The sequence below is a fragment of the Podarcis muralis genome, chromosome 1 (genome assembly GCF_964188315.1).
Source record: "Podarcis muralis chromosome 1, rPodMur119.hap1.1, whole genome shotgun sequence".
NCBI lineage: Eukaryota > Metazoa > Chordata > Lepidosauria > Squamata > Lacertidae > Podarcis > Podarcis muralis.
Window position 1 is genome coordinate 81,400,121 of NC_135655.1, and position 25,589 is coordinate 81,425,709.

At 42.9% G+C, this 25,589-nt stretch overlaps 1 protein-coding gene across 2 annotated transcripts; it reads right to left on the minus strand.

Moving 5' to 3' along the window:
- Positions 1 to 852: 852 nt before the first annotated feature.
- Positions 853 to 16,076, minus strand: ZFP91 (ZFP91 zinc finger protein, atypical E3 ubiquitin ligase). Of its 2 annotated transcripts, none has more exons than XM_028738159.2 (11): positions 14,707 to 16,076; positions 13,553 to 13,578; positions 10,534 to 10,749; positions 9,737 to 9,773; positions 8,948 to 9,034; positions 8,508 to 8,636; positions 6,448 to 6,495; positions 4,688 to 4,766; positions 4,278 to 4,392; positions 1,881 to 1,980; positions 853 to 1,438 (listed from the first exon to the last, which is right to left on the minus strand). In XM_028738159.2, the coding sequence occupies exons 1-11, from the start codon at positions 15,099 to 15,101 to the stop codon at positions 928 to 930; spliced, it is 1,743 nt and encodes a 580-aa protein (XP_028593992.2). In that variant the 5' UTR covers positions 15,102 to 16,076; the 3' UTR covers positions 853 to 927. The 2 variants fall into 2 exon arrangements, with proteins under 2 accessions (XP_028593992.2, XP_028593983.2); XM_028738150.2 differs by having other exon boundaries at positions 6,448 to 6,498; positions 14,707 to 16,075.
- Positions 16,077 to 25,589: the final 9,513 nt, after the last annotated feature.

Genomic DNA, 25,589 nt, shown 5'->3' on the forward strand with positions numbered 1-25,589 from the left:
GAAGACCTATTCTGCTACACTAGCACTTCCTTCAAGCAGGGAGATGGACAATTCCTTAACATGGTTTGCTGAAGAGGCTGCTTCCATTTTACACCCCTTAAGAAGAATTGGTTTTGAAAGAAAATCCTCCCTAGACAGCAGCTAAGAGATCTTTTTTTAAAAAATAAAATAAATAAGGAATTTGTTATCACAACTTAAAAACAAGACACGTTCAAAGTGCAAATTTTCTTTTACCAGTCTAGCACCCATTCTTGTTGCCTCTCCTACACAGGGCTTTTGCAGCCAGAGCAACTGTAGAAAAGGATGGCACCCCTTATGAAAAAGTGAGCACCCGAGTGCCAGAATCCCCTTCTCTCTCCTTACTGAGGCAGAAGGAAGGATGAGAGAAAGGGGGAATATATGCTGTTTTACAGCTCATCCTGCTGAAGGGTCCTAAAGTGCCAAGCTATATTCCCAAGCCCTAGGAGAAGTAGGAGCCTGCAAAGGGTCAGAATTTAATAATGCATAGAAAAGGATGACGTGACTGAGAGGTGCAAAGTAGGGTTTTGAAAATGAGATAGTGATCCAGAATACAAACACCTTCAATCTTGCAACATTGGTCAAGAAGCAGGAAGTTTGCTTACTGTGGAAGGGCAGGGAGAGGGATAGGCTCTGGCTGCTTCCCTTCACTGCATTACAAGAATTCCTTGCTTTGTCAGTCTCTGTGTAAAGGCAACATTCCTCTCCAAGAAGGGAACTGCGAAAGAATGTGTAGTGATCCACTCTGGGAGGGAGGAGAGGTGGGGCAGAGGGGGAGCAGGCCCTTTAGTTATTTGACTAGTAATTTAAATGTTTTAGTTTCTCTATACTGAATAAGCTTTTCCCATTTATTTATTTTTTTAAATACAAGTTCAAGTTGTCCCAACACCCATGTGCTCCTTTTCCCTACTAAGGTCCTGTAGAATCAGAATCTTCAATTAGAACTTCAGTGGTCGCTCCAAGGATCTCGGTGTTCATGACCAGCCCTTCTGTACTCTCGCCACTAGCAGTGCCAACAAAGATCTTCCCGTCGGTCATCAGATTGACCCGATCACCCCCACTGCAATATGCCTTGGGCATCCCGTCAGGGTTCAGCAGTAGACATTCTCCAGGAGTGGTGTTTCCAAGGGGATCTGGAAGAAGGGGGAGGCCCTGGCCATCAGTGGGCGGGACAACCGACTCTGGATTGGTACCCAGGATCTCAGTGCTGGTGATGAGGGCGCCTGCATTGGCTGCCAGGGCTTCAGCAATAAGCACCTCTGGGTGACTCTTAGCCTTATGTGCTACAACGCTGTCTTTTTTCTCAAACTTCTTTCCACAGATATTGCATGAAAACTGGTAAAATGTATCTGCATCATGCTTTTTCATGTGCCAGTTCAATGAGGCCTTCTGTCGGCAGGTGAATCCACAGATCTCACATCTAAAGAAAAAAGTGGGGTGGGAAAAAAATATGAAATAAGGCTGCAAGAATAAAGTATTGTAATTTACAACACAAGGGAAACCTAGCCTCAGTCATTGGCCAAATGAGTTGCTCCACCTTACTCCTTCCTTGCCCCAGAGGTCCTTAGTAGACCTGTTCCCTGTTAGGCAAGTAGCTGAAAGGTGTCACCAGTGTGAGGGCAGAGAAAGTCTGCCTGAAGAATTCTGGCACAATACAGATGTTATTTCTGCTGCTGATACTACAGGAATGTGATTCTTTATACAAATATTTTAGAGCACCTCTGGCCTATCAAGTTGGACAGAAGAATTTGAAATAAGTTAAGAAATAAGAGTGGAATATAGAAGGGTAGCCTAAGAAAGGCACCCAAAGATATAGCTGGTCTAATCCCCCATGACGCAGGATAAAACATGACATTACTTACTGTAATGGCTTCTCGCCTGTGTGGATCATTCGGTGAACTGCCAGATTGTGAGAACTCTTGAAAGCACGGGCACAGTATTCACAAATATAATCCCTTTGATCTGTAAAGCAGCACACAGTATTCAATAATCAAGTCTTGTTCCTAATCAGATTCCTATTTGTACATCTGGAAAATACCTTAATGCTCCAATCATAATACTCATGTTTTAAAATGTTTTCCTTGTAAGAGTGCGGGGGACTGTTTAAAAGTAGCAGGGATATATTTCTCAGCTGAAAATATCACTACCAAGCCATTCCTAGATGTTACTTTCATGCATTCCTACTTTTTCTTTTCCAAAAAGACTCCAATGAAGAGGGAAGGTATGGAAAACCTCCACACTAGACTTGCAAGGTACACAGGGAGGAATTCAGTGTCACACTCTTCTAGTTGCTCCATCAGTGCAAGCATTTCTGTTTGCCCAATGGACCAATCCCTGCCCCGCCCCCATGCTGTTCTGGGACCTCTTCTGAACCCAGTGTATTTAAGGGAGGAGTGGGAGGTGAAGCCCCACTGAACTAGTGGGAACCTTTGTGCTGGCTACTGTGCTGGATTAGTTGAATCCAGGCCAGACTATTTTTTCCCCTGAGCCAATCACAGGTAAATAGTATTTCTCTTTGAAGACTATTAAAGTTACACATTACCCAATTTAAGGTGCCTGTACGCCACAACTTCCATACAAATATATACAAGTGAATAAATGTGCATACTTGCACAAAGCCCTTTCGTAACTTCACCCATAACAGACACTGTCCTTGGAAGAAATAGTCTGGGTTAGATCAAAACACATGCAAGAACAAACAAGAGCCATAGGGAAGTAGCCAGAAATAGGAGGTAGGGCCAGATTTCTCTATAAGGACATAAAACAGCTTGATAGATATAATGTAAAATACTTAATTTGCATTTGAGTAACAGTTGCTGGTCATTTCTTTTTTATATATAAATAACTAGTATTTCACTTGTTTCCCCGTCTTCCTCACATCAGTTGGGGAACCTCCAGACCATGCTAAATCAGGCCCAATGAGGCCAGCCAATGTGGCCATCACAGCTCTTTGTGGCCAGCCATGGACATCTATCATTCACCTGGCAAAGTTGGCAAATTTAAACAACGCAGAATACAAGCCCCACTGCCAAGGGAAAACAGGAAGCATGCAGCTTAGATTGTTCTCTCGATTGTTCCTTTGCAGCAGGGCTTCCATTTGCCGCTGTTCAAACTGACTGCTGAATGCAAGCACCACTGCTCTCTGGTGGGTTCAGATCCTTCTGATCTTTTCAAAAGTGGTTCCCCACTCCTGCCCTACAGATCAGGTTCAGTGTGAGGAGAATACAACAAGAGAACCCAACTAACTTTAGGAGGTTGGACCTAGTATTTTGCCTACTGCTTTCTTCTAGTCATCGTCAACATTTTGAGTATATATGTGTAGCAGATGGTCTACTTTCTTATCTGCATACTGACATTTCAGTTTACTTTTTGTGAATGTCAGAATATATGTATCCAGACAAAATTTCTTCAGGATTGTTCAGATCTAAACACTGACACACTTGAAGTTTCAGGCACCAAAAATTAAATGGAGAGGGGGAGAAGTGTGCTCGTTGGAGAAAAGGTGGGCTATTAGTGTAATAATAAGTAAATAGTAAAAGCTTAATATTAACCTTTGCCAGAAGTGTGTTAAGAGTAATTGCAGCTCCTTTCATATGGAAAAGGATGTCAACATCCACTATATGGAAGAAACTGATGAACAAGCCACCAGGATTAGGTATACAGATTAACCTCCTCCCCTCCCTATCAAGTTCATATTTTTGGGTTGGTTTGATGCTGGTTTGTGATAAAAACTTTGTGATCTAGCATAACCTGCAGGTGATTATTTTCAAAGCTAGTTTAAGCTGTGACCAAAAACCTAATGGGCATTTTAAGGCCCAAATACACAAAGAGAACTCCTCCACCTTTGCACTGAACGTTTTATTTCTGCATTTTATTAAACACTGAAATTGCTACAATTTCTATTTGTTATGCACGTCACACCTGGATTGAGGTTTCACACACCTAAAAAGAAAAACTATTCATTTTCCTCCAGCAGCAGCTGGTGGAGCCGTGTTGCTTACCTAGCTTCCCAATGCAGAGGTTGCACCAGGAACTGAGAGGCGGCATGGAGTGGGCAGTGTTGGGAGGAGCAGACTGGCTCTGTCACTGTGCCTGCACTGCACTGCTCTCCCCGCCCCCCCCCCCGCCCCCATTAGCGGCAACAACCTTCACATTGGGAATCCAAGTAAACAACACTACACCACCCTGGCTGGCCGCTACTGCTTTCGTCCTATATTCTTTAGCAAAGTGTGGCAATTTTGTCTTATAGTCTATATTACCTGTATGGTGTTTGGCATGCCGCAAAAGTTGCTTCTGGAGCCGAAATAGTCTCCCACAAGACGGATGAGGACATACATATTTTTTTTTCAGCAGATGCTGATATTTGATGTGATGCTGAAAACAAGCGAAACTTAGAAGGTTTACAAATATTAAAAATAGTAACAGAAGAAAGGTTCACTGGTAAAGTCAAGCCCAGCATTTGTGACACTTTAGTACATGCATATAAAGGGCAATAATGCAACATTTATTTTCTTTATTAAATTTACATCCTGCCTTTCCTCCTAAAGGATTTTCTACCAACTCATGGTAGTATGAGGGCTAAGGAAAACAGCACAGATTACACAGGCCTTGGAAATATTTATAACTAAAAATAAATAGATACAAACATATAGTAATAAATTATTCTCACCTGCAAATAGCGAGGATGTGCAAGAACTGTGCCACATCCTTCCATCTCACAACGTACGTATTGTATTGGGGGCTTTTTCCTAAGGAAAAAACAGGAGAGAAGGTGGGGACAGAATGACATGGAGTACTATTACAAATGTAGACAATACAGTGGTACCCCGCAAGACGAACGCCTCGCAAGACGGAAAACCCGCTAGACGAAAGGGTTTTCCGTTTTGGAGGCGCTTCGCAAGACGAAGTTCCCTATGGGCTTGCTTCGCAAGACGAAAGCCCATAGGGAAATCTCCGGGACAGTGGGGAAGCGCCTCCGCTGTCGCCCGCCAGCATTTTAAAAAGCCCCGGGACAGCGGGGGACTTCTCCGCTGTCCGGGGCGATCTTAAAATGCTGGCGTGCGGGAGCGAAGCCTCCGCTGTCGCCCGCCAGCATTTTAAAACCCCCCGGGACAGCGGGGGACTTCTCCGCTGTTCCGGGGCAATTTAAAAGACCCGGACCATGCCCCGATGCCGGGCGGTGGGCGGGAACGCCTCCCCCACCGTCCGCCATCGGGACCATGCCCCGAAGCCGGCGGGCGGGCGGGAACGCCTCCCCCCGCCATCGGGACCATGCCCCGATGCCGGCCGGCGGGGCCGCGAAGCCTGGGCGCGCTGATTTCAGCGCGCCCAGGCTTCGGCATGCTCCGCTGCTTGCGGAGAGGTCCGCGAAGCCTGGGCGGACAGCTTTTGAAGGCAGGCGGGGGGGAGCAAAGACTTTCGCCCCCCCCAGCCTTCAGAAGAGGTCGGGGGACAGACTGTCCCCGGACCTGGTCTGAAGGCGGTTTCCCTAGGAACGCATTAATTGATTTTCAATGCATTCCTATGGGAAACCGTGCATCGCAAGACGAAAAACTCGCAAGACGAAGAGACTTGCGGAACGAATTAATTTCGTCTTGCGAGGCACCACTGTATACTTTTCTAATGAACACAGAGAGGTGGACTGCAAGGGGTGAGCAGTAAAAGAAGCCACATTAGTCCTTTGACATGGAAAATTCTTTGAAAAACCTCAATAGAAATGTTACTTTTAAAAAAGTGATTTTTCTAGAGTAATTGTGGTTTCTGAAATCCTTTGCAGAAAAACATCTGCACTGTTGTGTTCAACACAACTTCTGCACCCCCTTCCTTTAGGGCGTGACTCTTAGAGGGACAATTTATCACCGACGTAGTCAGCCATCCCCAGAAGCAACTCTTTGGATCACAATGTATTTGGAAGTTAGAAATGTATACAAGCTGCGTCATTATCCTCTTAACAGGATGGTTTGCAGTTGGGACTACGAAGCTTCGTTTAGGTTTTCTTGCTTTTGTTTAACCATGAATATTATAAATGGTTCCATTAGAGTTACATAATAAACATTTCAAAACAACTCACTTTACAAAGTATGCAAGAACTGAGCAGGCAAATGAAATACAGTATAGAAAAAGCAGCACAGAATGGACCTGAATCAAGGATAAAAATTTAATCACTCCTGTAAACATACTGTATCAAATGGGATTAGGTTATTCAAAAAGAGACTAGTGTAAGCAAGCCTTTAAATAAGCCCACAGAAGGTACTAGTTTGTTCCCATGCAGACTGTAGGGAAGGGAAACCTGCTATGATACATAGAAGAGTCTTTCATTTTTTATATGCAAAACTAAATGCCTCAGCAGAACTTTAGATAACCAATATCCAGTTAGCCAAGTTTATATTGTATCACTATATTAAGATAGAAAAAGTAAAAGAAGCTCACCTCCTTTTGGGAAGTCGTGGACTCTTGTCATCTTTTCTCCTCCTTCCTCTTCTAGAACAAGACCACAAGGACAAAAGCGAAAACAAAGAGAAAAAGAAAGCACATTTACTGATGTACATGCAAAGGGAACTATTCTTCAGATGGCAAGTTGATTAATGACAAAAATCTACCACTAAAATAAAACAAGTACAGAACAGAACAAGTAGCTTATTCACAATAAAATGTAACTTATTTACATATATTTCTGTTATCCAGCTGGCACAGAACTCATTCTAACACAACCAACCCCCAAGCAAGCAGATGTAAGGGTTAGGGTTAGCCGGTGTTCACCCACAGCTTTCTGGGGTCATGTGGCCAGCATAACTAAACCGCTACTGGTGCACGGAGGACTGTGATGAGTGCCAGAGCACAAACGCCTTTTACCTTCCTACAGCAGCAGTACCTATTTATCTATTTGCAGTGCTATGCTTTCAAACTGCTAGGTTTGCAGAAGCTGGGACAGAGCAACGGGAGCTCACCCCACAATGCAGATTCGAACTGCCAACCTTCCAATGGGCAGGCCCAAGAGGCTCAGTGGTTTAGACCACAGTGTCACCTGCGTCCCAATGTACAACTTTCAGAAGATATAAATTCTAGTATTGCAACATGTTTTTTCTAATAGGAACTTCTTTTCATTAAGGGATCTCTCCAGAGACCTAAAATTTTCGCTTGGCTTCCTAATCAAACCAATTCCTTGAGGTCTTATCAACTCCTCCCTTCTAGTCTTGAGGTATATGTGTGCAGGCAAAGTAAAGTAAAATCTTTGCAATGGGGTTTTGTGAAAAGTACACTGCTGCCTTCTACTTCAAAAGCAGAGGGAAGAGATATAATCCCTCCCTCCTTCTCCTCTGTGAAGGGAAGAAGAGGTAGTCTCTCTCTCACAAGATTATTGTTATTTATTAAACTTATTAGTTTTTTATTTACTTACAAAAACTCAGTGACTTATAACAATAAATATAGATAGGCCTTTACAGAAAATGCAAGCAATATCCTTGCCACTGTTGCTGTTTCTTTGAACACTCCCGTGGGAAGGGTGAGAAATCCCTGATCATTACCTCTACAAAGGTTCTCGAAGAGAAGAGTGAGGTGTCTTTCCCTTCCCACTAAGCCCTAGCATGCAGCCCTAAATTTGGCCAAGAGCATCTATTTAGGAGGGAAACAATTAGCCAACTCCAGGACCATCATTTGCCCCTACCCTCAGTACCACCAATACAGCATGGATGTTAGAAGAGCACAATGCTTGCATACACCTTAAAATTCTGAAATTGAATTTGTGTACACAACACAACTGCAGGATCTAGTACTCCTTCCCCTCAAAAAGAGAAATGCTGCAAGTTTCTACATCTTATCTAGTAAACAAAGACACAAAACCATGAGTGCAGGTAATCTCCTATAAATGATCAGATATAATAATAATAATAATAATAATAATAATAATAATAATAATAATAATAATAGTAATAATAATATATTATTATTTATACCCCACCCATCTGGCTGGGCCTCCCCAGCCACTCTGGGCGGCTTCCATAGAAACCAAAAATACACTAAAATATCACACGTTAAAAACTGGTTCTTCAAAAACAAATGAATCTAATGTGCTTGTACAATGAAACACTCCCCATCCTAAATCTGTTCTGGATTTCCTCCTCAACCCTCCAGAGAATATTTGGGGTGAGGGTGCAGGAAGAAGAAGAAGAGAGAGAAGTGAAGTTCCATTGGGTGAATGAAAGTTGTTCTGCTTATGCAATGACTTTGTTAGATTCAACTCAATAACTTATTTGTGCTCAGTGTAATGCCATGCAAAGTCAGCAGATAACTTCGATGTTGGTAGACTAGCAGAAAGTAATGAACCAGACATTCTTCTTGGCTTTAAAAATCTACACAACCACTCAACTGTAGACTTCATAGCATGGGTGATATAGAAATAAATATTCCAGATCCAGTACAAAGTACATACGTGGCCTTTAATTTTGATCACATTACAAGGCTTGTACACAAAGCCACAGAATTTTACTCACTTCCTAGGTGGATCCTCATCTTCTCGGAACTCACTTTCTTCTTTGACTTCCACCTCCACTTTAATCTCTTTCTGTTTCTCTTTTTCTTCTTTTCCCTTCCCTGTTTTTTTCTTCTGCTTTGGAGCTTCCCTGCAGAAACAGACATCACATATTCTCTACTTCAGGAAACCTTTCATCTGCAGTTTGGCAACAACCTGAATCTTTTAGACAATTCTTCAACATGGATTTTGAGGCACTTCCAAGTTTTCATGTTTGCTATCCCTGTAATTAGTAAACATGCCTTGGTCTCTGCCAATTTTTAAAGAGTCCAGTTGCTCACAAAAGTGGAAACTTAATATTTAAGTGTGTGTTTCTAACTATGGGTCTGAACTGGCAGCTATTCCATTAGCTCATCAGATTAACGACATACAATTCCTTTTTGCTTGGAAAATGCAACACACCTGTCTAAATGTGGTTTATAGGTTTCATCTCTGGGATCATCTTTGAAAGGAACCTCTTCTTCACTGATAAGCATTTCTTCTTCATCACTGTTGATGCAGTGAAGAGGAGAAAAGAAAGTGAAAGGATGAACAGAATTTTTATATCAACATATTCCTGAACACAGAAGAGAACAGTATAAACTTCATACACTTTTTCTGGGCCTTACAATATTGTGCACAGAGTACACACTAGACAAAAGGCACTTTTTCTGGAACATGCAACAGAGACAGCAAGCTATCTGTTCACTTGCTAGGAGGCTGCATCAGCAATAGTTCAAATAATCCAATAACAGGAATCATATTGCAGGGTAGTGGGAATGCAAGTAGAACTAACATTATCTAAATCATTCTCTCTCTTTGTAACAATCTCTTTAGATATATCTTCTATTTTCCTATCAATTTCAATGGTTAAAAACTTAGCCCTCATCAGTTCTAAAACTGGCTGAGCATTTATTTATATGGTAGACAGTTAATCCCCAATGCTTCAAACCTCCAACCGCAGCTACTGGCAATATTTCTATCAGGTAACATATTAGGGCCACAGGTTAGCTTTCCCTAACTTTAGGTCATCATCTAAGCAAGTCAGCCTCTGAATTAATTCAAGACACCAGACATCTGTTATATTTGTATAATCCAAGCATCTTTGAGCGATATTTTAGCCTGACAGCACCCTGTTTGAATCAGTTTCTTATGCACAAACCAATATTCTAAATACACTAATTATGGAAGAACACGGCAATCAAAACTTACCTGATTCCAGCTGGAGATGAATGCTCTTCTGTGACCTCTAAAAGTTAGAAACAAAAGCAAATTTTTATCTTAATAAGTATGGGCAGTAATCATCAGCATCTGAGAACTTATATGTACAGTGGTACCTCCGGTTAAGTACTTAATTCGTTCCAGAGGTCCGTTCTTAACCTGAAACTGTTCTTAACCTGAAGCACCACTTTAGCTAATGGGGCCTTCTGCTGCCGCCGGAGCCAGATTTCTGTTCTTATCCTGAAGCAAAGTTCTTAACTTGAAGCACTATTTCTGGGTTAGTGGAGTCTGTAACCTGAAGCGTATGTAACCTGAGGTACCACTGTATATATCACTGTAGTGCTGCATCAAAATGATGCAACATGTCAAATATCCGTATCATGGTTACGTATGGAGATACTGTTTCCAATTTTGCACAAAAAGGACAGTACATAATATGTAAGAAAATTACAACCCAAGCCACGCAGGCATCAATAGGAATGAAATGTGTTGTGTGAAATGCTAATAGCTTGCATTTTAACAATTAAGCTATATTTGCACCTGGTCTGTGTTGCACGTGACTACATGGGCAAAAACTATTTTTAGTAACTGTCAACTTTAAGGCACAATACTAATTTGTGGCTTTCAAATCCTATAAATTTTATGCTTTACAATAAGGTTCGGGAACTTCAAATGCAGTCTTCCAAGCCTCTCCATCTGGTGCTTAGGACTCTCTTCACATCATACCCTAGGCCACACTCCTTACTGGTCCTGCTTTGCATTTTTCAAGGACTGAAAGCAGCACATACCGAATTCTAACTGGTCTGTGTTTGGTTCTGATTTGCAGATGAGCTGCAAAGACCCAGTCTTGGATCTAGAGCTCCGTGAATTATCTGTATCACACTGGCGAACAGCAGCTGCTGCCCTGTTGCTACGCCAGCCCCGACTGGGCCTGGCTATACCGACTGGGGTTCCAGCAGCAAGAATATTTGAGACTTCTTCCTCTTCTGTCTCTTCTTTGGGATCTGTGATATAAATATCAGATGGTGATTATTATTTATTAGTTGCTTTACTCATGGAACTGATGCAAAGGGACTTACAGACACAACAGAAATAATATAACCAATTACAATAAACATGATCAATAAAAACCTTTAAAACCCCCAAATTTTACAAATAAAAGATACAAGCAGCGACCATTTTGCGTGTGTCCAACTGATGTATGACCACCGACAATCACACCACTTTTGGCCCCGGAATAAGCAGGGAGGGCTGATGCCCAACCGCTGACACATGCAATAACTTGGTATGCAACTGCCACGCAAATGAGGAGTTGCCTGTATTACAGATCTTGCCTCACTTATTTTAAATATAGATGTATTTTAAAGGCTTCCAAGGGCAAAAAGCCCAGGTAAAAAGGGAAGTTTTTCCCCTGTGCCTAAAAATATAGATGGCACCAGGTGAGAGCAGGCATAGGCAAACCTGGCCCTCCAGCTGTTTTGGGACTACAACTCCCACCATCCCTAGCTAAAAGGACCAGTGGTCAGGGATGATGGGAGCTGTAGTCCCAAAACAGCTGAAGGGCCGAGTTTGCCTATGCCTGGGTGAGAGCATTCCACAAGCAGGAAATCACCAAGTGAAAAGGCCTGCTCTCCTGTTACAATCCTACAGACTTCCCAGGGCCCACAGAGAAGGGCCTCAAATGATGTACTCAGAGACCAGGTCAGTTTATCTGAATCAAGAATAAAAACAACAACAACACCTTTGCTTTTAGAATCATATAGCTGGAATGGAACAAAAAGCAATGCATTCTCCAGACCACAAAGAATCACAAGCTGGGAGGTGCAGCGCTAGAGAAGGGCACTCTTAGAGTAAATAGCTCAAGAGAAGTTGCACAACATTTATGTAAACTTTGTTTATAAATATTGCTTTTGCTGTGATACTACCCACCCTGTGAAATGGTCTCCCTTCAATATTTAGTTAGCACCAATAGTAAATATGAACCTGTTCACCTGGGCCTTTGATATGTTAGACCAGTTTTACTTTCTCTTAGATATAGATATAATTTTTATACTCTAAAGGTGGTCAATGTGCTTGATTTTTAATGGACTGACCTACGTTGTACACTACTTTGGCAACTTCTAGTTTCAAAGAGGAATATAAACTGTAATAAGTAAATAGGCAATGCTCTTTATAATAGGCTGCTCTGTGCAATCACTTTTACACAAAACAAATAACCTCTTCTTATACATTCTTTCTTTCAATGATTGCTTTTGATACTGTTCATTGCACCTATTCCGGATCAAATGCATTCTTAAAAATAGTTGACCAAAAATGGACACATTTTTCCAAGATAACTATCAACACTTGTCTGAAGCTACCAATACACTGTCTAAAAATGTTTGCTCTAACAATCCCAATACTTCTTACCTTCCACAACCTAACCTATGAATCTGTGTGAACAATTAGAGAATAAATCAATAAATGCTGACATGCAGGACACTTGCTGTGTGATTATCTAATGTAAGGCCATTTAAATCTGACTATAGGAAAGCTCCAGCAGCGGTAAGGAGAAAGACACCTGCACACAAAGCTCTCCAATAGGAAACAATTTTTCCAACCTGCAATATTTTGCTCTCTGGGTAAACTCTTAATTTTTTACATTTAAAGAAGGAGAAAAATAAGATTGGGCTTTTAAGAAGAAACAAGACTGCTAATTCAGTGGACAGGGATTTCTCACTGGTACAAACAGCAGCAAATGAGTCTTTACAAAGGACCCAAAACCTTCTGAAAGAAAAAACTACTACAGAGTAGTTGAGTCTTTGACAGAGGGTCCTCAGCAAGTTGAAAGAGAGTTTATATGTCTATGTCTAATGACATTTATTTGGCAGAAACAGCTCCTTCAAGGTCCAAGAAAAGGCTGATCAACCCCTCTCACCCCTCATAATCTTAGCTAGCAGAAAAGAGAAAATAGGACCTGCAACTCATATTAGAAGACACAGGATGCGGTTACCATACCCTGTTTCAGACATGCCAGTTTCAAATAATTAAATAATGTACTATTTGATTATTAATGTAGCTATCCTGGAAGTAGGTCTCCCACATTTTAATTAATTATATTAACAGGAAACCCAAGAGGAAATATATACTAAAGATATCTAAATAGAGACGTTTTCTTTAAACATGTCAGCTACAGATAGAAAGACAGTAAAACTGTTGGATGGCAAAAATTAAAAAGGGTTTTGAAGTAATTAAAGGTGTAAAGCAGGCAAATGAATGATCGGTATCAGTTTTAACTGAAGGTGCATCAGACACAGCCACATCTGATCCACCATCCATTGACAAGATATATGACCAATGTATATACGTACATATGACCAATAAAAGAAGCGATCACATTAAAATTTAAGTTATAATTGCAAAAAAGTGACAAGACAGCACATCCAGATGGGACTCTTCTAGCCTGTGAATTTGACAGTACTGTAGTTTAGGACAGACTGAAGTAGTGCAGACAATGTGAAATCAACTCATGGAATTCATTTACACGAGATGTTTTGATAACCATTAGAATTAAGATCATTTTCAAAAAGGTTTAGTCAAGTTCAGAAAAGAATCTATCAACCAACTGTTATTACCCATAATAGCTAAAAATAAAACAATGGACCGAAGCAATACATCTCCGTGATTCTACAGTTGGTAACAAACAATTTCTACTATTCATGTGAACTTCTCAAGGATATCCAGATGTTTACAAGTTGGGAATGGACTGCCAGGCTAAATACAATTGAGGAGAGTAATTGTATTATATGAGATACATTCAAATCTTACCTTTCACCACAGTTTTATCCAGGCATCTGAAACGAAATGAAATACATGGTGAATTTCTGCTGAAACCACTAACACAATAGCATGAAAAGTAAGATTTATTCTAAGCATTATATCTGCTTCAACTTCTCAGGAAGTTTCATCATTAAGGATGATTATAGGGGTTAAAGCATTGCACTAGGAACTAGGAAATACATGTTCAAAATTCCACTCAAACACTATCTTTTAGTCTAGCCAACTTCATAGGACTGTTGTGAGGAGAAAGTTGGGAGAGAAAGCATCACATACATTGCTTTGAGCTCCTTAGAGAGGAGATAACCTTTTGTAACTAAGGAAAAGGTACATAGCTGTGCTCACAAGTGCTAATACTATATGTTTAGGAAAAATTCCAGGAAATTATTATTTTTTGCCACAAATGTTGAGAAATGTCCTACATGTCAGTCTTGGTTTTCCAGTTCTCTCACACAACCACTTCATTCAAGTGCTAAGCTATTTGATTTATTTTATTACAGTTCTTCATTATTTTCAGGCCCAAGTCCTCAGAAAGCAACATATACTTTCTCCCAACACTTTTTCCCACCAAAAAAAGAGGGAGGGGGAAACTGGACAATGCTTATAAAAGTACTGAGCGTAAGCCAGATTTCTTCAGCAAGGACCACACGCCACCCCACTTCAGGGCCCCCACCCCTGGAAGCATTTATTACCACTAACTAGCCACTTCTCCTATGAAGTTAAGCTGACCCTGTATAGAAACTGGCCCTACAACAGTCAGGGGCGTGTGTCTTAATCCCCAATTAGTAATGTAACCGTCCCTAATTAACATGAACACGCACAGATGCTGTGTGCTTCCCAGTGCAGACTTGCACTGCCTGAAATAATTCTGGGGATATTTACCTAGAAGAAAGCCGACTTGAACTCTGTGGGGCTGACTTCAGAGTAAACATGCTCAGGATTACACAGCGCATGAAGCATTCTCGCATGGGGTCGTTGCCATAACGCAAAGAGGCGCTCAAAGTGAGGCAACGCGGCCAAGTTCCTGAATGTACGCTTTCTCAATGCCATTAGCGGCAAAGTGGGGATGCGACAGGGAGTTGGGGAGGGGGGGGAGATAGAAGCAACCTCTTTCTCTTTCACCAGCGAGCAGCGCCAATACTCACGCGGCGCGCGGGCTCTCCTTCCTGCCGGCAGCGCCAGGCGGAGCGGCGGTTGGTTGCGGCTCAGCCTCGGAGCCGGGCACCGACGGCGTCTCGGGCCCCTGGTTCTGCCGGGCGCCAGGGCTACTGCGGCGCCGGCGGGGATATTCGGCCTTCCTTCGGCGTGAGGCGGCAGCGGCGGCAGCAGCGGCGGCGGCGGCGGCCGCCCGTCCCCGGTCTCGGCCTCCTCGGAGCACCCGACTGCCGCCGGACTCCTCCCCCTGTCCAGCAGCGGCTGCGGGAGTGGGCGGGGGACGCCGGCGGCCGCTGGGAGGCGGAGCGCTCGCCTCTTCGCTCTCTCGTGGCTCCTGCTGCGGCTCTTCCTCCTGGGTCTCCGCCTGCTCGGGCGCCCCCGGCATCAGAGCAGCTGGCGGCGGCGGCGGCTCAAAGGGCGGCCCAAGCGGCGGCAGCGGCTGCCCCTCCTGCTCGTGACAGCAGCGCCAAGCGCTCCCCCCGCCTCTGTACAGCGGGCCCCCGCCCTCCCGCGTCGAGCGAGGCCAATCAAGAGCGAGTTCGGAGTTCAGGCCGGACGCAAGGTCTCCCCCCTCGCTCTGCGCCAGCCAGTCAGAAGGGAAGGTGCCGGACACACCCCACCCACCGCTCTCCCGACTCCACCAATCGGCGTCGCCAAGGCCGGCTGGCTCAGGACGCTCCAATCAACGGGCGAGCTTCGTCGGGGGCGCGCGCGCGCTGTCGGAATCCTGACCGTGGCGCGCGCGTCGTAGAGCGGAGCCGTTTAACAGTTATCTCTCGCGCGCCAAATGTCCTTCGTTACCCTGAGGAAGGGGCATCGTTGCGGAGGCTTCGCGCTCGCGCTCTCTCTCTCGAGCTGCCGCTCTCTCAGTGCCGCGCAGTGACGCTGTTCCCGCGAAGCCCTCAGTCCTGCCGTTGTCGCCCCCTCCCCCCCGTCCGCTCCGCAGTTTGGGCCGCTCTGGTATCCCACAGCCTCTTGCTTTGACGAACGAAACGAAAAGATTCGGTACCTTCCGAAAACCTGTTTCCCTGAGCTTCACGCCGTCCGCGTTTCTCGGAGCTTCACGTTCGGGAAGGATTTAAAAGGGGGGAAAAAAACATTGTAGCTTCTCCTTTAAGAAAAAAAAAGCACCGTCGTGTGGCGGGTGAAAGTCGGTGACAAAATGGCGTCCAATGAGGAGAGGCGGGACTTGCGCAGGACGCGCGCATTTCCGCTCTCGAGGCTAGAACTGCGCAGCTGCCGGCCGAGCCGGCATTATGGGAATTGTAGTTTATAGTATATACATAGTTACGCGTACAAGCCGAGGAAGAGTGAGTCCCATTGGCCACAGCAGGATTTACTCCTAGTAGACATGCATAGAGCTGGGCTGTATGTCTGAAATCCCACATTCTCTTACCTAGGGAGCAGGACCCAGTACATTTAATGGAACCTATTTCTAAATAAGGTTGCACTGGAAAGCATTATAAGGCCAGAATGCATGCTTCTCTTGGGATAATTCATTGACCACTCCCAAACGACCAACATGCATACCTGCACCTTGAAGAAGTGCATTCCTCTGTCAAACAGCTCTTCCTGATGTTTAGTTGGAATCTGCTTTCTTGTAACTTATTGTAACATTGAATTTACAAAACACTTTGTAACTTTTAATTGTAAACCAAATTAAACTCTTAGTCTGAAAACCTATTTCGGAGTTTTCTGCCTGCCTCCTTCGTTTTCATATTTTGTAACAGCCTTAACACACACCCAATCCAGAGTTCAGTTCAGTAACAAAAGTAAGCAGAGCCCCCTCAGTTGAGCAAAAAGAACAATAATTTTATTGCAAAGCATTATGATGCTGTTAGGACTAAACTCTGGCCTAGAGGCTGTCATTGTGAAAGAACACAGTCTCATGCTTGAGTTGTATACATGATGGTGCAACTGTCCCCAAGATATATTTAAAAAACCTTTGTATCACTTTCCATATATGCATGCAATTTTAAAATAATCTCTTGCTACACATTGTGTATGTACTGTTAAGGAACCAGCCAAGTGGCATTAAAATTGGGTTAGAGAGGAGAGAAGAAGCTGAGACTAGTTTAAAGCCAGGTTAGGAAAACTCTCTACAGGCTATGGCCTTCAGGTATACACCTTGAGCTGCTTTAACTTCTGTATGGTACGAAAGACAAGACAGCACACCAAACATGGTTAGATATTATATAAAATGTTACATATTAACAATTATAAGATACTTTTTGCTAAATGTAATCATATTTTCAAAATGTTACAGAGGAGAAGTCATGGCAGTCTGTAACAGCAACAAAGTTATTAGGGTGGAATTAAACATTGCACTGAGGCGATCCTTTTGTCAGCACAAGCATTTCTGCTTCTCAGATCTCCCTCCACCTGCCTCCCAAGTTGTTCTGGGATTTCACCTGACTCCCCAGGGCTGAGTTGGAGGGGTGCAGGAAAAGGAGGGGGGGGGTGAAACCTTTTTGCGCTAGCACAACTATTTGGTTGAATTCGGCCCTAAGTCTTTAAGGTACAACCTGACTTGTTTTTTAAATGTTGACAGAATTGAAGGATTATACTTGTGTTGAGTAATATGCAGTGCTTTTTCTGGGGGGGGGGGGGACGCAGGAGGATGCATACCCCTAAACGTTCTGTGAATCTTTGTACTTGTGCCCATTTACTGTATTTATTTTTCCCGATCTGAACTATAAAATGGTGATTTTCTTGAGTACAAATGAGAGTATCCCTAAACATTTTTAAGGGGGGAAAAGCACTGGTAATTTGTATATTTACAGAAAACAATTCTATTCAGAAAAATACTTGGTTTGAACAGATACTTCCAGGGCTATGTGTAAATTAGCATACAATTCCATCGGGAAAGGTTCTCCAGGTGTCCCTAATTTCCAGGATTTCCAGGGACATCCCTGCTTTAGAGAAGCCACCCTGGTTTTTTATTAGATCCCAGAATGTCTCGCTTTTCCTTAGGACATCCCTGTTTTCATTGGAGAAATGTTGGAGGCTATGAAATTATCCAACCCTTGAACTGTCTGAAAGCAATCCTGTATAAGGAAGAGGTTTTTTAATATTTAATGTTTTATTATGTTTTTATATTTGTTGGAAGCTGTCCAGAGTGGCTGGGGCAACCCAGTAAGATGTGTGGGGTAAAAATAGTAAAATTATCGACAGGGATGCCCAATATCCCCCTTACTTTTTATAACAGTCCTGGAGGTTTTGTTAAACATGATTAGAGGGGACCAATTGGTCAAAGGAGTTCAGGTCGGAGCCAGAAATTACAAATTAAGGGCATTCGCAGATGACCTGGTATTGACTTTGCAACAGCCAGATACTAGTACCAAAAGAGTATTAGAATTAATTGAGATATTTGGTCAGGTAGCAGGATTTAAACTGAACAAACAAAAAACTAAAGTGTTGGAGAAAAATCTAACAATGGCAGAAAAAGAGAAGTTTCAGAGTGAAACAGGTTTAGTAATAACAAAAAAGGTGAAGTACCTGGGTGTGAACTTGACTTCTAAAAATGTGAATTTATTTAAAGACAATTATGATAAATGCTGGACAGAAGTGAAGAAAGATCTAGAAACATGGTCAAGGTTGAAACTTTCCTTGTTAGGTCGAATTGCTGTTATTAAGATGAATGTATTGCCTAGAATGTTGTTTTTATTCCAGACACTCCAGATCTTGGACAAGATGGACTGTTTCAAGAGGTGGCAAAAAGATATATCCAAGTTTGTCTGGCAGGGCAAAAAACCCAGAATAAACTTTAAGATCTTAACTGATGCAAAAGATAGAGGGGGGTTTGCCCTGCCGGACCTGGGACTTTATTATGAATCGGCAGCGTTCTGCTGGTTGAAACAATGGCTGCTTCTTGAGAACACAGACATTTTGGATCTGGAAGGGTATGACAATAGATTTGGTTGGCATGCATATATATGGTATGACAAGGTAAAAATACATAAAGGTTTCAAAAACCATATTGTCAGGAAAGCACTATACAATGTTTGGATAAGATACAAAGATCTATTGGAAAGTAAAACTCCCAGGTGGCTATCACCAATGGAAGCTAAAGAGACAAAAAAACTTAATATGGAGTCCAAATGGCCAAGATATTGTGAAATCTTAGAGCAAGATGGTGAAAGAGTTAAATCACAGAGTTATGATAAATTAAAGTCTAAAGTACGAGATTGGTTGCACTACCTTCAGATAAACGAGGTATTCAAACAGGACAGGAAAATAGGTTTTCAGATGGAGAGGTCGAAATTAGAAACAGAATTGTTAGAACCCAATACTAAGAACTTGTCAAGAATGTATAATTTGCTGCTGAAATGGAATACGCAAGATGAAACAGTAAAATCAGCTATGATCAAATGGGCACAAGACATAGGTCATGACATTATGTTTGATGACTGGGAAAGGTTATGGAATACTGGTGTTAGGTTTACGGCTTGTAATGCTTTGAGAGAAAACATAATGAAAATGATCTATAGGTGGTACATGACCCCAGTCAAACTTGCAAAAATTTACCATTTGCCCAATAACAAATGTTGGAAATGTAATGAGACTGAAGGTACTTTCTATCACCTTTGGTGGACCTGCCCGAAGATTAAAGCCTACTGGGAAATGATCTATAATGAAATTAAAAAGGTCCTTAAATGGACATTTTCTAAAAAACCAGAGGCTTTTCTCCTGGGCATGGTGGGCCAATTGGTGCCAAGGAAGGACAGAACTTTTTTCATGTATGCTACCACAGCAGCAAGAATTCTTCTGGCAAAGTATTGGAAGACGCAGCAGCTACCCACTCTGGAAGAATGGCAAGCGAAGGTGATTGACTACATGGGAATGGCAGAGATGACCGGCAGAATCCGTGATCAGGGGAGTGAGACAGTGGAAGAAGATTGGAAGAAATTTAAAATATACCTTAAAAATTGTTGTAACATTGAGGAGTGCTGAGATGTTATGGTGTTAAGAAACAGAGAATTGCAGCTGTAAATCATAAATTTAAGGAAATTATAATGAAGATGAGTTAATTAATTAAATGAAGGGTTGCTGTTAAAAGGGAAAAATAAGGATGCAGAAAAAGGGAGGTATGGGGAAGTCCGGGAAATAAGGTGAAGGAAAATAAGTTTAGGAAATTATACATGTTTATTTGTTTGTATGTTTTGTTTTGTTTTATTGTTTGTTTTTATTACATGTTTGGAAAATTAATAAAAATTATTTTAAAAAAATATAAAAATAGTAAAATTATCATTATGGAATAGGACGTCCCTATTTTCATTGGAGAAATGTTGGAGGGTATGTCAGGATTTCTACAGGAGCATTCCCCTCTCCCCACATGTTTTTTTCTCTCCTGTGGTGTGTCTCTGACACCTAGTGATCAGTTCAAGTAATGCAGGTTGTTTTGTCGACTCAGCGCCTAAAAGCTGAAAGATACTGGTATGCTTACATACCAAGGGTGTTTCCAGATGGGAGTTCATTGTAGAATCAGTTCTGCTTATGCACGACCTTTTTTTCTCCCCCAGCATCCACTTTATGCCACCATCATAACACCAGATCTTCCTTTTTCTTTTCCCATTTATTCTGGGTTTCCCCTCATCACTGAAAAGCCAATAAGTAAAAATAACCAATTGTGTACCTGCAGTCGCTGCTGTTAGCACATTACCTTCAGTGGGCTGTTTGTCACATGTGTGGTGACATTTCATTGGGAGCCAGTGTGGTGTAGTGGTTAAGAGCGGTAGTCTTGTAATCTGGGGAACCGGGTTCGCGTCTCCGCTCCTCCACATGCAGCTGCTAGGTGACCTTGGGCTAGTCACACTTCTCTGATGTCTCTCAGCCCCACTCACCTCACAGAGTGTTTGTTGTGGGGGAGGAAGGGAAAGGGGAATGTTAGCCGCTTTGAGACTCCTTAGAGTAGTGATAAAGCGGGATATCAAACCCAAACTCCTCCTCCTCCTCCTCCTACTACTATTACTTTCAGTCCCACACACATTTTATACTTTTATGAACTTGCAGAGGCTTGCGGAGGCGTTTCTGCCAATCTATTCTCTGGCCAACCAGGTCTCTGCAGCACTCAGCTAGTCCTAATCAAAAGGTGAAGCTATGGCAAAGAGATTCCTTACATGTGTCTCTGGGCAGAAAAAACACACACATGTGAAATTTGAGTATTAGGATTGTCAGTGTTTCAGCCCCTGTTGTGAAGGTTCCCCCTCCCGCTGTTATGAGAGCAGCTCCAGCTTCTGTATAGGACAAGGCAGAAGAAGAGCAGACCTCCTTGCCTGCTGAGGTTGCTCGGAAATGTTTCCTTGAAGGCCACACCTCCAAACAGCTCAAAGCACATTTTTGTATGTATGAGGAGGGTATGGTTGTTATTTTGAGCATTTTGTTTTTGAATTAGTATTTATCAAGAGAGAGAGATGGTGGACACAATGTGTCCTTCGCTAATAAATACCGTATTGGCCCAAATATAAGCTGCACCTGAATATAAGTCACACCTTTAAAATTCGGGGGGGGGGAGAGAGAAAAAAAGACAATACCCGAATATAAGCCGCTCCCTTAAAATTCTGCAGGCACACCCACCTGAAACTGGCAAGTGTAGAAGAAAATCCTACAGGTACTGGAGAGGACCCCCAAGTGGGTTAAACACCCATTTGTAGCACTGTAAATGCAAATAAAAAAATCAATACTGCACTGTAAAATATGGGGAAAGCAATGAATGACATTAGAATTAATTGCACAACAGTCTCAAGCTTGCAAATTGGCAATAAAAAAATTTTTTTGTTCCATTTTACCATATGTCTGCTTCAGCAGCAATATTGTAAAAGCCATTTTTTGTAAGGTTGTGAATTTAAGCCTCATTTTAACTTTTCATGGTCAAAATTTGGAAAAAGAAGTGCAGCTTATATTCGGGCTAGTACAGTATTTATTCTTCCTTAAGTGTACAGGCAACTCACCATTTACAAGTGCATAGCTGTCAACTTTCCCCTTTTCTTGTGAGGAATCCTATTTGGAATAAGGGAATTCCCTTTAAAAAAGGAAAAAGTTGACAGCTTTGTACAAGTGCTCTATTCACGTGCAACCGGGGCGGAGGAAGGAGGGTGCGGGGGGTGCGGTCCGCCTCAGGTGTCGCCACTGAGGGGGGTGACAAAATGCTGGGCAGCACTCAGTGCGGGGCCTGCAGCGCACCCGAGCCACGCGTCTCTCCTGGGAGAGACATGGTGGCTTGTGCGCGCGCAGGCTCTGCGCTGCCCAAACAGTCTGCCTGCTGCTCCCAGCTGTAGAGTGGCTGAGTGGGAAGAGGCAGGCAGACTCTGCAGGCCCCGCGATGTGCGCCCCCCTGCATGCAACTGTGAACATGCATGGCGTGGGATCCCAGAAACTGATCCCAGAAATGGGGAGCACCCTGGAGATGTCCTCTTTGCCCTGGGGAGGGTCCCCTCGTGAGCCAGGAGGACTCTCTAGGGTGCTCCCAATATACAATACACAATTTCAGTTATATGCATGGAGGTGCAGAACATAACCTCCACATTGGGAGTTGCCTGTATTTCTTTTTGTGAATGGTAAAGAGGACTGGTAGGAGAAATGGTGGGTGACTTCTCCGTGTTACAGCTTTCAACACTTGTGTATTAATAAAACTGTAGGATTGTTTTCTCCCTTCTGATGTCATAAATGTGTGCGTGATTCAAGTTTTGAGAAAAGCATGAAGGTTTTGTTTTCTGTATGTTGAAAACTGATCTGTTTCTAGCATCCAGCCAGTTTTCCTGCTTTGATTACCTGTTTTTAATATACTTTTAAACATTTGTTTTCATATTAATACTGCTAAGCACTTCTTTTAAAAAAAACTTGTCTATTTGACACATTTGTACTGTTAGAATTTATGTTCTTATTTGTTCTCATTTGAGCAAGCCTCATTTATTTAAAAGAAGCCTTCTTGCCTTTCTAGTTTCCTCGACTCTTTCCATAACTATGCTAGCCTCTACTTCAGGCATGCCCTAAAAAAAGCTCAACCACCCTGGTCGGCCCTCACACATGTTCACTTCATCAAATCTGGCCCTCTTTGAAAAAAGTTTGGGCACCCCTGCTCTACTTGGACTTAACATTTTCAAATCTGTGGTATACATTCTAGCTGAGCTTCAGTTATTGTGGTTTTCAATAAGCACTCTGAAGAGATTTGACTCCCTAGACTCACCCTTTTCAATTTCCTTGCAACTAATCCCTGCAGTTTTGCAATGTTTCCTCTTTTGAAATTAAATGTGGCTTTGTTGGATTCTCTGGCCAACTTGCACTTATATACATGCTAAATTTGATAGCCCATCTAAACAGTTCCTTGACCATTCCAAAGCATAGTTATTTATTGTATTTGTTGGCAATTAGTGTACCAGAGGACAGTCCCCCCCCCCCCCACGTTAGATTTGGTGCCAGGGCCTCCAAACACTAGCCCCATAGATCAGATTGATGCCTTCCGTACTTTTTGGACGCCAAGTCCCAACAGCCCCAGCCAGCATGGTTGGTGGTTGTAGATGATGGCAGCTCTAGCCCAACAACATCTGGAAGGCAACATGTTGGGGAAGACTGCCATAATGCTTAAAGGTAAAGGTACCCCTGCCCGTACGGGCCAGTCGTGTCCGACTCTAGGGTTGTGCGCCCATCTCACTTAAGAGGCCGGGGGCCAGCGCTGTCCAGAGACACTTCCGGGTCACGTGGCCAGCGTGACGAAGCTGCTCTGGCGAGCCGGCACCAGCGCAGCACATGGAAACGCCGTTTGCCTTCCCGCTATAAAGCAGTACCTATTTATCTACTTGCACTTGAGGGTGCTTTCGAACATGCTTGGGCACATGTAAATGTGCTTCCAGTTCAGCAGTGTTTCCACTGGATCTCATTTTGTCCCTTACTGTCCCTTTCACCCACTCACTGCCTGCACAAACATCTGCTGCCATGCATCTGTGGTGGCAGCTGTGCCACAAGAGATCGAAAGATCCATCAATTCCATTCCTCTCTATTTCTAATTTTTCCAACCATAAATTTAGTTTTTCACATTTCTGCAGTAATTTCCACATTTTTAAAAATCAGCATTTTAATGCGAATCTCTCCTAGTAAACACATTTTTGCATGCAGTTTTGACTAACGAACACCAAATTTTTGCAAGCATTTTCTCTTAACACAATGCATTTTTGTATGCTCTTTTAATTAATATATGCATTTGTATGCACAGATTCCCCTTTATAATGTGCATTTTTAAAGCGCTGCTGGGTAAGTCTGGATTTTGAAGGAGAGGAGAACTCTTTCTCATTTAGTTTTGGAAAGTGCAAATTAGATGAAACTGGCTTGAAGTACAAACTGAATCGAATTTCCTTCTCCATCCCTGGATGTGCCACTGTGTGTCATGTGAACAGCACAATGCATGAGCACGTTCAATCCCTACTGGAATGCATGGCCTATACTGGCTGCCTTTCTGCCACCTTGCTTGGTCAGAAGTCTTTCCCTCTGGTACTGTCTGTGATGCTTTGGGAGAAGGCAACTAGTTAGCACAGCCAACTAGCACAGACAAGCAGCAGGCCAGCGTTAAAACCAGTGGAGTGCCAGCTTAGAAGGATGGGAAGGTGGGGTTCCACTGGAGGAGTGGGCAGGGGGTACTGTTAAACAAGCACACACACAGCATTCATTCATTCATTCATTCATTCATTCATTCATTCATTCATTCATTGTAAAGCATTTCTAAACAGCTTACTACTGTATTGGCCCAAATATAAGCCACACCTGCAAATAAGCCGCACCTCTAAAATTCAAGAGGGGGGGGCATGAAAAAAAGACAATACCCAAATATAAGCCGCTCCCTTAAAATTGGGTTACAGGCTGAAAATTGCTACAATTCTGCAGGCACTCACACCCATAAATGGCAAATGAACAGTCTCAAGCTTGCAAATCAGCAATAAAACATTTTTTTGTTCCGTTTTACCGTATGTCTGTTTCAGCAGAGATATCGTAAAAGCCAATTTTTGTAAGGTCATGAATTTAAGCTGCACTTTAATTTTCATGGTCGGAATCTGGAAAAAAGTGCATCGTCTATTCAGGCCAATATACAAGATTACATAAAAACAATAAAACAATATCATAAAAACAGAAAAACAGCGCCCACTGCCTTGGGATGGCCATTTCATTCTACCTAAAGGTGCAGCCGGGGACACGGGTGGTGCTGTGGTCTAAATCACGGAGCCTCTTGGGCTTGCCGATCAGAAGGTTGGTGGTTCGAATCCCCACTCTGGAGTGAGCTCCAGTTGCTCTGTCCCAGTTCCTGCCAACCTAGCAGTTCAAAAGCACGCCAAAAAGTGCAAGTAGATAAATAGGTACCACTCCGGTGGAAAGGTAAATAGCGTTTCCGTGTGCTGCTTGCTCTGGTTTCGGTGTTCCATTGCGCCAGAAGCAGCTTATTCATGTTGGCCACATGACCTGGAAAAACTGTCTGTGGACAAACGCCGGCTCCCTCGGCCTGTAAAGCAAGATGAGCGCTACAACCCCAGAGTCGTCTGTGACTGGACTTAACTGTCAGGGGTCCTTTACCTTAACCTTTTTAAAGGTGCAGCCAAGCCCTGTGTTTTCCAAAGATGTGGTGGAAAATGTCAGGGTATAACTGATGCCTTCTACTTTTCAGCACCTGTTAAGTGTTAACCTCAGTTATTAACTTATTCCAAGGCTGGTCATTATCCTATTCTGAAGAGATTCATGGGGTATGTTACAATCTGCCTGATGCAACAGGGCACACACCAAATCTACAGGAAAGATCTCACAAAACAGCCACGTCAGATTTGCATAAGCTTGGATTGCTGTCTCTTCCTGTTCAGCTATGTTGAGTACATTTTTTAGCTGCGCAAAATGTGAC

Excerpts from the sequence above, each read along its gene's own strand:
- ZFP91 (XM_028738150.2), bottom strand. The coding sequence starts at position 15,101 with ATGCCGGGGGCGCCCGAGCAGGCGGAGACCCAGGAGGAAGAGCCGCAG. Across the intron at positions 9,774-10,533 it reads CACAGACCAGTTAGAATTCG|AGGTCACAGAAGAGCATTCA; the intron begins GTATGTGCTGCT and ends TCTAACTTTTAG. Across the intron at positions 6,499-8,507 it reads GATGAGGATCCACCTAGGAA|AAGAGGAAGGAGGAGAAAAG; the intron begins GTGAGTAAAATT and ends GTCTTGTTCTAG.